This window comes from Esox lucius, chromosome 7 (assembly GCF_011004845.1).
Source record: "Esox lucius isolate fEsoLuc1 chromosome 7, fEsoLuc1.pri, whole genome shotgun sequence".
Lineage (NCBI taxonomy): Eukaryota > Metazoa > Chordata > Actinopteri > Esociformes > Esocidae > Esox > Esox lucius.
Window position 1 is genome coordinate 14,968,526 of NC_047575.1, and position 15,395 is coordinate 14,983,920.

The window sequence follows — 15,395 nt, forward strand, 5'->3', positions numbered from 1 at the left end:
ATTCCAGAGGGTTCTCCACAACAAGCTCGTATTTTAAGGTACAGGAAACCCTCGGTCCACACAGTTCCTCTCGGTCTATTGTTTCAGCTACAACTAAATCTCCGGTATTCAGATTAACGTCACAGTAACGTTGACTACTACCATCAACATCCAAACGACCCTTGCGAGATGAAAATGTTCTAGCATCCATTCCAAGATCTTTGGCAATATTCCCGATCACAGATCCACGTTTCATCTCCTCCGGAATCGAATAGCTAATTTCTCCATGGCTAGTGCCCACAACGAAAATAAGGAATATCAGAAAGAGCGTCGACACAGACAATGATAATCCCATGCAATCCATTTTCTCAAATGGCACAAGTACTCTAGTTAAAGTGAAAATCGTTATTGAACCGCGAATATAAACAGGAATCCGTTAATAGAGAAATAACCGACGTAAACACTAACTAAGCCTGTGTCCATGCAAGTCGATGGTGTGCCTCAGTCACTAGACCAGTCTAAGTGTATGTACCCCCTTTCTCTGCGTAAACTGGGTGGAGAAATGTGCCTGACAGCAAATATGTAGCGAACAGCGACACTTAGAGTATTTTCATTAAAGTACAATAAACTGCATTAAATTGAAAGATATCCAGGACAAAAAAGACCTCCTACCATTCAAAGTAAACAACCTCCATAAAAAAAGTGTATCTGCAGTATTCGCACATGACCAAATTGGATGTGTATGTTGGTACTGTGACATTTAAAAGCTGTTTAATGTTAACAAAATGAAAACCATTGGATCGGTACTCATTATCCGCAGATATTCGAAGTTCTGTAGTCTGATTTATCCTCGGCAATTAAAAATGGTATCCGTGCATCTCTAAATGGAGTTATATTGATTCGAGTAAATATACTGACTAAATACAGTGTCTCCAAACAGGTAAAGTCTACACGTCACAGAATAAAAAAAAAAACCACATTTCATTCAGACGGCAACTAGAATACATTACAGTAACGACATAAGCATAGTCTAGTACTCAGAAGCAAGTGAATAAAAATAAACGTTTGTGTTGTTTTGCATAACACGAGAAGCCGTATGATTTAGACCAACTTTTTTTTTTCTTTACTTAAAACAACACAGCACCGAAGAGCAGTCTACTATTATCAAGACTTTGGGAATATATATTTATAAACAGCAGGCAATACAATAAAAATATTCTGTCACCTCACATACTACAATGGCAGAGCATGAACTTAATGTATGGTTGCTGTCCAGTGCTGAAACAGGCTGATGCTTTTGCCGCAGGTTATGGCCTAGAAGTGGGGTATTCGACTCTTAAACTACGAGGTCCGGAACCAGCTAGTTTTCTGTTCTACATCATCTTTAACTGCACCCGCCTGGTGTCTTAGGTCTGAATAAGTAGCAGATTTGAGAGTTGCAAAGAAAAAATGAAGTGGAAAAGGCTTCAATGTCCAACGTTGCATTTGAAGTGCGTAGGAAGTATAGTTACAGACTTAGTGATTCACCTATGTATACCGCTAATCTCTAATTTAAATTACAAAAGGGCATTTTTAAGAGATGTAAACATGCATGCTGCTTTAAAAAAAGCGTAGTGTAAATAGCATATTCATTCTTCATGGACAACGGCTTAACTGTTCACAATGGAGCATCCATTTAGGCAAATACAAATGTTTTTGTGCCTCAAACCCCAAAAGTAATCGAATTGAAATATAATAGATGTGTTAGTTGCATTACTTCATAATGACAGAAAATATGAATCAACCCTCAAAAGAGACAAATAATCTCACCTCAGTATCATTTGAGTCTGGAAGTGTAATTATACTTTCTCCAAAATACTCCATTTGGCTCTTCTTCAAAGTAATATCAGCTGGCAGGGTACCGTCATTGTAAGATCCGACAAACTTAAAGTCACTGGTACGTGAACCGGTTGTCAGGTAAGCGTCATAATTGTAAGAACTACGCAGAGTTCCAGTTCCATCCACATCTGCATAGTTGGGAGGGAAATACGCGCTGGGAATGGCGACTGCTCCATCAAACAACATTCTAGGCTTTCTACTACGACAGAACTTCACGGCCAGGATGAGAATAATGAAAGTCAGGAAAAAGGTGGAGACAGAGACCAGTGCAATGATCAAATAGGAAGTTAGTTTGGAACTCTCCTCATGAGAAATATCTTTCAGTTCTGGAACTTCAGCCAAGTTGTCTGATATGAGTAAATATACATCACAGGTTGTAGAGAGAGAGGGCTGTCCGTTATCTTTCACTGATATAACAAGGTTCTGCTTCATACTGTCAGATTCAGTAATGTCCCGCTGTGCCCTGATCTCTCCACTGTGGAGACCAATAGTGAAAAGTCCCGGATCAGTGGATTTTACAATCTGATATGAAAGCCACGCGTTCTGTCCAGAGTCAGCATCCACAGCTATCACCTTGGAAACCAGGGAACCCGCCAGAGCAGCTTTGGGGACCATCTCAATCATCAAGGAGTTTCCTGCTGGAGCAGGATATAATATCTGGGGAGAGTTATCATTCTCATCTGTTATGAAGACACTCACAGTCACGTTACTGCTGAGTGGAGGAAAACCATTGTCTCTGGCTACAACGTGGACTTTGAAGCTCCTAAACTGCTCATAATCAAATGCTCTCACAGCATGGATCACCCCTGTGTCTCCGTTTATGGATAAAAAGGAGGACACTGGAACACTGTTGACCTCACTGGGCAATAGAGAATAGACCACTGTGCCGTTCTGTCTCCAGTCTGGGTCTCTGGCAGTAACTGAACACATAGAGGAGCCTGGCTTGTTATTTTCAGTCACATAGGCGCTGTAGGATTGTTCTTCAAACACAGGTGGGTTGTCATTCACGTCTGACACAGATAAATGAATGGTCTTGGAGGAGGATAAGGGTGGAGACCCCTCGTCAGTGGCAGTGATAGTTATGTTATAATCTGATATTATCTCTCGGTCTAGTTCACTAGTTGTTACCAGAGAATAATAGTTTTTGATTGAGGGGTTTAGTTTGAAAGGAACGTTTTGTTGAATGGAGCAGCGGACCTGTCGGTTTCCCTCAGAGTCTTTATCCTGTACGTTAATGATGCCCACCTCTGTGCCAGGTAACACGTTCTCAGGGATGGGATTGGTCAACGATTTGATAAATATAATTGGTGCATTATCATTCATATCGATTATATCTATGATTACTTTTGTGTTTGAAGTTAAACCCGACCCATCTTTGGCTTGAACACGCATTTCGAAATCTGTCCTTTCCTCAAAGTCCACTGGTCCGACCACACTGATTACACCAGTCCCTTTGTCTATAGAAAATACTGTCGATGCTTTATCAGAAATACTGCTGAAATCATATGTAACTTCCCCGTTTGCACCAATATCTGCATCACTGGCGCTGACAGTTACTACTACAGAATCTAGAGGGGAATTTTCCGGGAGACTAACCTTGTATACGTTTTTACTAAACACTGGAATATTATCATTGACATCTAGAACGGTGACGTGTATAACTACAGTACCAGATCTCTGTGGAGTTCCACCATCCACTGCAGTAAGTAACAATGTCACCTTATCTTGCTTTTCTCTGTCCAGCTCTTTTTCTAACACCAACTCACTGTATTTCCCACCGTCTCTGTTGGTATGAACTGCGAGCAGAAAATGTTCATTGCTCTCCAGAATATAGCTTTGCACTGTGTTTAATCCTATGTCCGCGTCATGGGCTTCGTCTAAGGGAAAACGTTCCCCTTTGTCCGCCGATTCTCTAATTTCTAGATGCATTCGCTCATTAGGAAATCGAGGTGAATTATCGTTAATGTCTTGGATTTGCACAGTTATGCGATTCAGCTCCAGCGGGCTTTCAAGCACCAGCTCATATTTTAATGTACAAGTTAGTTTCGAACCACACAGCTCCTCCCTATCTATTCTATCCGTCACAAAAAGATTGCCAGCATCCTGGCTGATGTCACAATAACGTTTGCTGTTTCCATCAATATCCAATCGAGCTTTGCGATTAGAGAATCTTATGGCATCCAGTCCCAGATCCTTGGCTATATTCCCGATAATAAATCCGCGCTTTGCTTCCTCTGGGACCGAGTAGCTCATGTCTCCGTAAATTGTGCCAAGGAGGACAGAAAATAAAACCGAGGAGAGCACGAAAGAAGAGAATAACGATGTTTTCTCCCCCATTATCAACGTTTGCAATTCTTGTCCTTGAGACGACGATTTACTGAATTATTTATGCCACAAAACATATAGGTATAGTTACATTCCCAAATTATCTCCAAGCGTCGATAAATGTAAAAGCTATTTAGTTCAACGTTTTTATTTTTTCATTTACCAAAATAAGTCTCCTCCTATTATGTTAATATCCCGGGTGGAGTCACACACATTCACTAGATGAGAGGTGAACAGCGACACAGAGAGTATTTTCACAAAAACTGCAGTCACACAATTTTAACATTAAAAATGCATCCTTTAAATCTTCTTTAAAATTAGTAAAAATGCTGCCTAAATATCACTACATAGGCTGTGACTACAAGTCAGCTAGGATAACATCAGCAGTTTTGAGTCCGTTAAGGAAATTCGTATAGCATTAAAGACCAATGAGAATTCAGATGCAACTAGAGAACACCACATGTCAAGGTAGTTTAGGAGTAGAGGACAGGCCATATAATTATGAGCAATAAAAAAACGAACATGCAATCACATTACTGATGAAGAGATGAAAATGATCAAGCCTTTGGAAGTGTAAATTAAAAGTAGCCCCCGAAGCAATGATTGTTTTCCCTTTCTAAAAAAACGTAGGCCTACGTCATTTCGGACAATATTGCCAGAGCCTGAAAAGTTGGTCACTGTCCAGTGCTGAAACGTAACGATGCGTTAGCCCACTTAATCCCTTGCACCAAACAGTAGAGTGGGATTCAAATGTATTTCAACAAATAATTACCATCAAAACGAAATTAACATAATGAGTGATAGTAGTAGTCTCTGACTTGGCATATTACAGGAGAGAATCTACTAGTTAGGTAAACAGCTGATATACATTTAAAATGGCAAACGGAGCATGTAATACTTGTAAACCTATATTGTATAAAATGAGTTATAAAATAGGTCAGTCGATGTTGTACCATGGGGTCATAAGAAAAACTAAAATGTCCAATATCAAATGAGAGGAAAATAAGTAACTGGTTTGTTCAAGCACATGAACTAAATGGCGATTTGTGCATTTGGACATAAAAGTAGGTTACCTTGGTGATTTGTGCCTATGCACATAAAATAGGTAACCTATCTAAAAGCCAAAAGTGGTCACATTGAAATCTGCCAGATGTGTTAACTTGAAATATAGATCTCACCTCAGTATCACTTGCATCCATAAGAGTTACTGTATTTTCTCCCAAATACTCAATTTGACTCTTCTTCAGTGTCAGATCAGCTGGCAGCGTACCGTCATTGTAAGATCTGACAAACTTGAAGTCACTGGTACGTGAACCGGTTGTCAGGTAAGCGTCATAATTGTAAGAACTACGCAGAGTTCCAGTTCCATCCACATCTGCATAGTTGGGAGGGAAATACGTGCTGGGAATGGCGACTGCTCCATCAAACATTCTAGGCTTTCTACTACGACAGAACTTCACGGCCAGGAGGAGAATAATGAAAGTCAGGAAAAAGGTGGAGACAGAAACCAGTGCAATGATCAAATAGGAAGTTAGTTTGGTACTCTCCTCATGAGAAATGTCTTTCAGTTCTGGAACTTCAGCCAAGTTGTCTGATATGAGTAAATATACATCACAGGTTGTAAAGAGAGAGGGCTGTCCGTTATCTTTCACTGATATAACAAGGTTCTGCTTCATACTGTCAGATTCAGTAATGTCCCGCTGTGCCCTGATCTCTCCACTGTGGAGACCAACAGTGAAAAGTCCCGGATCAGTGGATTTTACAATCTGATATGAAAGCCACGCGTTCTGTCCAGAGTCAGCATCCACAGCTATCACCTTGGAAACCAGGGACCCCACCAGAGCAGCTTTGGGGACCATCTCAGTCATCAAGGAGTTTCCTGCTGGAGCAGGATATAATATCTGGGGAGAGTTATCATTCTCATCTGTTATGAAGACACTCACAGTCACATTACTGCTGAGTGGAATAGAACCATTGTCTCTGGCTACAACGTGGACTTTGAAGCTCCTAAACTGCTCATAATCAAATGTTCTCACAGCATGGATCACCCCTGTGTCTCCGTTTATGGATAAAAAGGATGAAACCGGAACACTGTTGACCTCACTGGGCAATAGAGAATAGACCACTGTGCCGTTCTGTCTCCAGTCTGGGTCTCTGGCAGTAACTGAACACATAGAGGAGCCTGGCTTGTTATTTTCAGTCACATAGGCGCTGTAGGATTGTTCTTCAAACACAGGTGGGTTGTCATTCACGTCTGACACAGATAAATGAATGGTCTTGGAGGAGGATAAGGGTGGAGACCCCTCGTCAGTGGCAGTGATAGTTATGTTATAATCTGATATTATCTCTCGGTCTAGTTCACTAGTTGTTACCAGAGAATAATAGTTTTTGATTGAGGGGTTTAGTTTAAAAGGAACGTTTTGTTGAATGGAGCAGCGGACCTGTCGGTTTCCCTCAGAGTCTTTATCCTGTACGTTAATGATGCCCACCTCTGTACCAGGTAACACGTTCTCAGGGATGGGATTGGTCAAGGATTTGATAAATATAATTGGTGCATTATCATTCATATCAGTGATTTCAATAACAACTTTACAATTTGATGCTGATCCTAACCCATCTTTTGCTTGCACACTCATTTCATAATACGTTTCCTTTTCAAAATCTATGGAACCGATTACTTTTATTTCTCCCGTTGTCTCATTAATAGAAAACAGTTTACCTGCTTTGTTACTGATACGACTAATTTCATAGGTCACTTCGCCATTGGGTCCTTCGTCTGCATCAACAGCTGTCACTTTACTTACTATAGTACCTAACGGACAATTTTCGGGTAGACTGACCTTGTAGACGTTCTGACTAAACACTGGTTTATTATCGTTAGCATCTAGAACAGTGACGTGTATAACTACAGTACCAGATCTCTGTGGAGTTCCACCATCAACTGCGGTAAGCAACAATTTCAACTCCTGTTGTTGTTCTCGGTCTAAATCTTTCTCTAATACTAACTCGCTGTATTTGCCTCCGTCTGAGTTGGTATGAACACCTAAAACAAAATGATCGTTTGTTTCGAGTGAATATGTTTGAACTGCATTAAGTCCGATATCCGCATCATGCGCTTCGCTAAGAAGATAGCGTGTTCCTCGATACGCTGATTCGCTGATTTCCAGTTGTATGAGTTCATTAGAAAATGTAGGTGAGTTGTCATTTATATCTTGTATTTGTACAGTAATGCGATGCAATTCCAGAGGGTTCTCCAACACAAGCTCGTATTTTAAGGTACAGGAAACCCTCGGTCCACACAGTTCCTCTCGGTCTATTGTTTCAGCTACAACTACATCTCCGGTATTCAGATTAATGTCACAGTAACGTTGACGACTACCATCAACATCCAAACGACCCTTGCGAGATGAAAATGTTCTAGCATCGAGTCCGAGATCTTTGGCAATATTCCCAATCACAGATCCACGTTTCATCTCCTCCGGAATCGAATAGCTCATATCTCCATGGCTAGTGCCCACAACGAAAATAAGGAATATCAGAAAGAGCGTCGACATAGACAATGATAATCCCATGCAATCCATTTTCTCAAGTACTCCAGGTAACGGGGAAATTGTTATTTAACCCAGAATTTAAACATTTATAATCGAGAAGGGAAATAACCGACGTAAACATTAACTAAGCCTGTGTCTAATCAAGACGATGGTGCTTCACACTCACTAGGCTAACCTAAGTATCTTCTCCCCTTCTCAGCGTAAACTGCGTGGACAAATGAGCGTAACAGCAAATGTGTAGTCAACAGCGACACTTTGAGTATTTGCTATAAACTACAATAAACTGCGTTACATTCAATTTAAAAGTTTTTTGCACATGCTAGCCTATCCAAAGTAAGCTATTTCTCTTAAAAGTGTTTAGGTGAATGAGAGTAGCAAATAATTGGGAATAATAAAACATTTATTTTCATTTCAAACATACAGTAGAATTGTATATATAGGTCATGACCGAAAGAACAAGATCGCGAGTACAAGCGGCTGCAATGGGTTTTCTCTGAAGGGTGGCTGGCTTCTCCCTTAGGTATAGGGTGAGAAGCTCAGTCATCCGTAAGGAACTCGGGAGTAGAGCCGCTGCTCCTTTGCATCGAAAGGAGGCAGTTGAGGTGGTTCGGCCATCTGGTAAGGATGCCTCGAGGACGTCTCCCTAGGGAGGTGTTCCAAGCACGTCCAGCTGGGAGGAGACCTCGGGGTAGGCCCAGGACTAGGTGGAGAGATTATATTTCGACACTGGCCTGGGAACGCCTCGGGATCCCCCAGTCAGAGCTGGCAAATGTGGCTCGGGAAAGGGAAGTTTGGGGTCCCTTGCTGGAGCTTCTGCCGACCCGATACCGTATAAACGGATGAAGATGAGATGAGATATATATAGGTAATACTTAAATTTCAAAGATTTGGAATTAGCTCGTTGCATCTTTATAACTTTGAGACAAGCTTCCCAGTGTCGCTATCCGACGTCGTGGTGCTGAAACATTGCTAACGTAAATTAATCTGAATTGGAAAGTTCCGTGATTTTTATTTCAAGATGTGAACCTAATCATTAAAGTATTCTACACCACAACGACTACTGAAACTAAACATCTTGGCTACATGCTCTACATTTCACTTTCAAAATGTTCAGTAGCCTACCAGTATAGACACCTATAGACGTAATGGAAGAAAATAAAACGGTATAAAGTGTATTTGTAGGCTAGTCTATTTTTCAGATACAAAAGAACAGCCTACAAGTTCTAAACAAAATTACAAAGGAATTCAATATAATTCAAGAACTATTTGAAGCTGCCTAGGTCTACTGTTCAGATTACTTCATGTTGCACCAGACTTTCGTAATAGGGTTTATCGGATTTTAGGGTCTGTGCACGCGTACGTTACTGTCGGCAAGTGGCTGTCACGTTGATATAAATAAGACAGCCTTCGTCTGAGCGACCACCCAAGGTAAGAAGATAGCTACACAACTCGATAGCTACAATGCAGGAAACATTAGAGATTCAGCAGCAACAATAAGACCTTCCGTATTTTGCCTTCTAAATAAAAAATATACGGTGAACCATTGAACCTATGTGGGGTAAAATACAAATTAAGAAAATTAACGTTTTAATAATGTATTATGTAAGGTAAAGAACATTATAAGGTGGAGCACATTGAGCAATGGTTAGAGCTTGAGTAAGTTAAAACCTTTCTAATACAAAATAATATTTCTAATATAAAAACTGTTCTTATTGTTGTTAATTTGCTTTTGCTCATTAGCTTTATAGAGGGATTGTGTAAATCTGGGAGGCGATTCATGAACAGTTTTAGAGAATGGTTAATTGAGTACTCCCAGTACTTAGGTTATTAGGGAATGATGTTAAGAAAGTACTGTCAAATAATGTTAAGAAAGTACTGTCAAATAATGTTAAGAAAGTACTGTCAAATAATGTTAAGAAAGTACTGTCAAATAATGTTAAGAAAGTTGACAAGGAAGAGAGACTGATGTAAAGGGATGACGTTATTGCAATAAATAACATGTTAGTAGCATCACATATAAAATTAACATTGTGTGAGAAATGGAGGTTTGGCGATAAAGGAGTTTCAAGAGGCTGGTTACAATATGATGCTGAGGCTGTGGTGACGAGAGGTCCTGTTTGTGGCCAGTATTCTAAAGATATCAGCCGAAACAACTCATTTGTCATTGGAAATAAAACATTTGTATTCAACATAATAACTTATTATCTCAAGGAAATATACTGAAAATAATGTGTTACGTGACACACATATTTTACGTTATTTTGGCTGGTAGATTCTTTCACCTACCAGCCCCCTTGGCAAAGTTACTTTTGGACACTGGATAGAGTCCCATGATAGAGTTTCAATGCAAGTGTGTATGATTTCCACGGCAGGCCGGTACAAAAACAAATGTATGAAAATGAATGCACTCCCTCTTGAGCTACTTAATATGGTCCGGATATGAGTGTCTGTTGCCTATAATAACATACATGTAATTCATTGATCCCTCCTGATAAGCCAGTTGGGTGATCATATGACTAACTAGGTCATAAGGAAGGGATCAGTCAGTGAAGTTTCACCCAGTTGACTACTTTAAAATGGTAGAGCCACTGACAAGCAATACATGTCTGGGAAGGAAGGAAAGAGACAAGGTAGGTTGTGTATATCGATATAGGATAAAACAAATCCTATTCAATCAATTGCAAGATCTGACTTTAATGCAGCAAAATGTAGACCCACGAATGGCTCTCTACCCTCCACTTCATTGACAATAAAGGCACTTGATGTTGCCATTACAGCACATTACCTACCTAAATATCCATGAATAGGGCACGTCTATGGGTCAGCTAATGTGTGGCAAGCTGGCATTTTCCCAAGTACTTTTCAAAGTGGTGGGGTGCCGCCACCCAGCTAGTGCCCACAACGAAAAAAAGGAATATCACTCAGCGGAGTATCGAGGGCATTCAATGTATCTGATATTATAAATGTAAAAAAAAACATTTGCAACGAAAAAGATACGTGTGAATTTCATGCAATTGAACAAGTTGATGAAACACTTCCCCAAATTTCAGCCCGTTTATGCTGTTGAATATAACACACTACCTCAAACACTGACTGCAACAGGTGAATGCACCTGTCAGTCACAGTGATCTCCTAGCTACAGCCAACTCGGCCCCGGAGGCAGAGCGTTGACCTTGTCTCTCAACCAATCATTGCTTAGTAATGCAGGTAACCGTTAGAATCGAGTCATTGCAGACAGGTACTAGCTACTTTTTTTGCTCACGCTCCCCTATCGCCTGCCTCCTTGTCAGGTGAAAACGCGAAGTCTGATAAAATTTTGTTTGTAAAAAAACAAGGTATGTCAAACTCCCTTATCTTGTCCCCATTACGATAGAATGATCACATCCATACAGAGGCGGCACTACCATCAGGCAAAGTAGGCAGCCGCCTTGGGCCCCAGAATGCCTGGCGCACCGGTGAAAATTGTAAATAAAAAACAAAAATATTAAATATAGTACAGTACGTATTTTTCATATTTATGTTTCTCCCAAACATGTAAACAAATTCTATCCTGCCTTCATTTACATTAATCATATGTGAGACAAACCCGATTCCCAACTATCTTACTCTAATGGTTTGTCCCATTTGGTTTCTCAGCCCAACAGCGCTAAATACGTTAGGTAGCTTAATCAGTTAGCCAACAGTAAGAGAGACAGATAGGAAACTTGGGAAATTATTAAACGATTATGTTAGCGGTCCAGCAAAAAGACGGAAGAAGGAGGAAAGCAAAGCTTTTATTGCCACCCTCCCAAAGGTGACCACTTTTCTTTCTTCTGCCAACAATGTTAGCAATAGTAGTAGTTTAGTACTATTGATGTGAATAGCTTAGTGGCTGCAGCTATTCCTGAAGACGATTTGACATTGACAGGTCATGAAGAAAGCACTATGGACCATCATCATGAACGGACACCACCAGAGACAAGACATTATAAAGGGAGAGAGAGAAATAAACAACCAGGGACAAGACATTAAAGAGGGAGAGTGAGAGAGAAAACAGAACCAGGATATTAAAGAGGGAGAGAGAAAATGAACAGAACCAGAACATGAAAGAGGGGGAGAGAAATAGAGATATAAATAAGCACAACCAGAACAAGGACATTAAAGAGGGAGAGATAAAATTAACAGAATCAGAATATAGTAATGGAGAGAGAGAAAGCAACAGAACCAGAACCAGGACATTAAAGAGGGAGAAGCATCTACAAGAGAGCAAGGTATATGAATGCATTGATCATAATCTAGAAAAATTACACATGAACAACATGACTAGTTGCTTCACTGTAGTTAAACAACATGACTAGGTGCTTCACTGTAGTTAAACAACATGACTAGGAGCTTCACTGTAGTTAAAAAACATGTCTAGGAGCTTCACTGTAGTTAAACAACATGACTAGGAGCTTCACTGTAGTTAAAAAACATGTCTAGGAGCTTCACTGTAGTTAAACAACATGACTAGGTGCTTCACTGTAGTTAAACAACATGACTAGGTGCTTCACTGTAGTTAAACAACATGACTAGGAGCTTCACTGTAGTTAAACAACATGACTAGGTGCTTCACTGTAGTTAAACAACATGACTAGGAGCTTCACTGTAGTTAAACAACATGACTAGGTGCTTCACTGTAGTTAAACAACATGACTAGGTGCTTCACTGTAGTTAAACAACATGACTAGGAGCTTCACTGTAGTTAAACAACATGACTAGGTGCTTCACTATAGTTGAACAACATGACTAGGAGCTTCACTGTAGTTAAACAACATGACTAGGTGCTTCACTGTAGTTAAACAACATGACTAGGTGCTTCACTATAGTTGAACAACATGACTAGGTGCTTCACTATAGTTGAACAACATGACTAGGTGCTTCACTATAGTTGAACAACATTACTTACTGTAGTTGTTACTGATATGGCAGTATATATCCTTAATTAAATACTTTTTCAACTTGTTGACTTACTCTCTTCATAAAGGGGCAGCAATGCAAGTGTCTTAGGAAGCGGCATTTCCAATCAACCATAAAGAAAGAACGTGTGTTCAAATTGTTGTCGGTATGGCTCAGGAGGTAAATAAATACATTATTTAGGGGCCTCAACCAGGGCCTCTGCCTAGGGCCCCCAAATCACTAGAACCACCTCTGCATCCATAACTGACAAAACTGTTATTGTTACATATAGTAGCCTTACATTACATTAACTAGCTAGTTAAGTAGTATTATTTTAAGCTCACTGATTAATGTACATGTTTGCCACTGGAAAAAGATGAGTACAGATGAAACGAGATTTAAAACCTAGCTAGCTAAAGATTCCAGTCGTCTACACTGAAAAAATAAAGAATTTTGTCCAACCATAACAGATGGATGACCACTAATGCACTAGGATAAGTAGCTAATGAATTCTAGCGCCAACAAAACTGTCTTTCGGAGACAGCCACCTAGCGATAGAATAGGAAAGAGTTAGTAAGAAGAGTACAATATATAGTGACGTGATCCAATATAATCTGATGTATGGAATGGGATTATCATTTTATAAAAACCTTTTTGAAATCAGCTGTTGATCAATTTAATAATTGGATATAACATTTTGTACCTATAATTGTTACATGCCTTGTCCAGCTGGATAAGTGTCTACTGAGTTACTCAAATGTATGTGAATGAATACAATTATCTTTCGTCAACTAAACATATACGTAGGACACAGGTTTACCTCACAAGTTGAGGAATAATGGTCTGGTCCCCGAGAAAGGCCCCAATGTCCCAGACTTTGCCCCACCACCATTGGACTTGTGGTGCCACCTATGGCTAATACCAATAAAAACACTATTCATTCAGTCAAAAACTGAGATATATTACAGTCTACCAATCTAAGTCAAGTCTTGAATTCAAAATCATCTAATAAGACAAATGTCAGTGTAGTTTAGGTTAACAAGATAGGCGATATTATTTCAACCTATTTATTAAAACTTAACAACAACACAATATTGAATAGCAGTGGAAAACTATCAATATTTTTGGAATATACAGCTCCGGAAAAAATTAAGAGACCACTGAACCTTTTTCTTTCCTTTAAAAAGGTGCAGTGGTCTCTTATTTTTTCCGGAGCTGTATATCTGCTCAATATCAGGGCTGAAATCAGCTGACGCTGTTACCTTCCTACGCTTTGGACCAAACAGTACATAGAAGATGAACGTCTGCAAACAACAAAGCCCATAAACTACCCAACAACAAAGCCCATCAAGATGACTTTTAAAGCAGCAGGTTATGACCTATGATATATAGTTACAGACTGAGTAATTCACCAATTGGTAAAGCACTAATCAACATTTCAGATAGATATTTTACACTGTACTGTCGTAAACAAATTGAGTGCTCAATTCTGTTTGTATTGTTCTCTCACAAAACAATACAAAAAGAAGCCTGTAGATTTTTCTTGGACAATGGCTTAACAGTTCACAATGGACCATTCATTCAGTCTAATAAAGTGTTTGGTGTGTATCAAAACCCAAAAGTGATCTAACTGAAATCTGACAGATGTGTTCACTGCATATCATCAGGATTAAAGGAAATATAAATAAATCAAACAGATATCTTATCTCACCTCAGTATCGGTTGCTTCTTGAACAGAAATTATATTTTCCAAGTTCTCAACTTGACTTTTCTTCAAAGTAAAATCAGCTGGCATCGTACCGTCATTGTAAGATCTGACAAACTTAAAGTCACTGGTACGTGAACCGGTTGTCAGGTAAGCGTCATAATTGTAAGAACTACGCAGAGTTCCAGTTCCATCCACATCTGCATAGTTGGGAGGGAAATACGCGCTGGGAATGGCGACTGCTCCATCAAACAACATTCTAGGCTTTGTCCTATGACAGAACTTCACGGCCAGGATGAGAATAATGAAAGTCAGGAAAAAGGTGCAGACAGAAACCAGTGCAATGATCAAATAGGAAGTTAGTTTGGAACTCTCCTCATGAGAAATGTCTTTCAGTTCTGGAACTTCAGCCAAGTTGTCTGATATGAGTAAATATACATCACAGGTTGTAGAGAGAGAGGGCTGTCCGTTATCTTTCACTGATATAACAAGGTTCTGCTTCATACTGTCAGATTCAGTAATGTCCCGCTGTGCCCTGATCTCTCCACTGTGGAGACCAATAGTGAAAAGTCCCGGATCAGTGGATTTTACAATCTGATATGAAAGCCACGCGTTCTGTCCAGAGTCAGCATCCACAGCTATCACCTTGGAAACCAGGGACCCCGCCAGAGCAGCTTTGGGGACCATCTCAGTCATCAAGGAGTTTCCTGCTGGAGCAGGATATAATATCTGGGGAGAGTTATCATTCTCATCTGTTATGAAGACACTCACAGTCACGTTACTGCTGAGTGGAGGAGAACCATTGTCTCTGGCTACAATGTGGACTTTGAAGCTCCTAAACTGCTCATAATCAAATGCTCTCACAGCATGGATCACCCCTGTGTCTCCGTTAATGGATAAAAAGGATGACCCCGGAACACTGTTGACCTCACTGGGCAATAGAGAATAGACCACTGTGCCGTTCTGTCTCCAGTCTGGGTCTCTGGCAGTAACTGAACACATAGAGGAGCCTGGCTTGTTATTTTCAGTCACATAGGCGC

General features: G+C 40.0%; 1 protein-coding gene across 1 annotated transcript in view; it reads right to left on the reverse strand.

Moving 5' to 3' along the window:
- Nucleotides 1-2,177: 2,177 nt before the first annotated feature.
- Nucleotides 2,178-15,395, reverse strand: part of LOC117594746 (protocadherin beta-15-like) — a 35,077-nt gene continuing 21,859 nt past the window's right edge. Inside the window, exons 2-4 of the mRNA XM_034293449.1 lie at nucleotides 5,361-5,557; nucleotides 2,431-2,889; nucleotides 2,178-2,204 (exon numbers count right to left, since the gene is read on the reverse strand). Coding sequence (XP_034149340.1) covers nucleotides 2,178-2,204; nucleotides 2,431-2,889; nucleotides 5,361-5,557 — 683 coding nt within the window. The remainder of the gene's footprint in view (nucleotides 2,205-2,430; nucleotides 2,890-5,360; nucleotides 5,558-15,395) is intronic.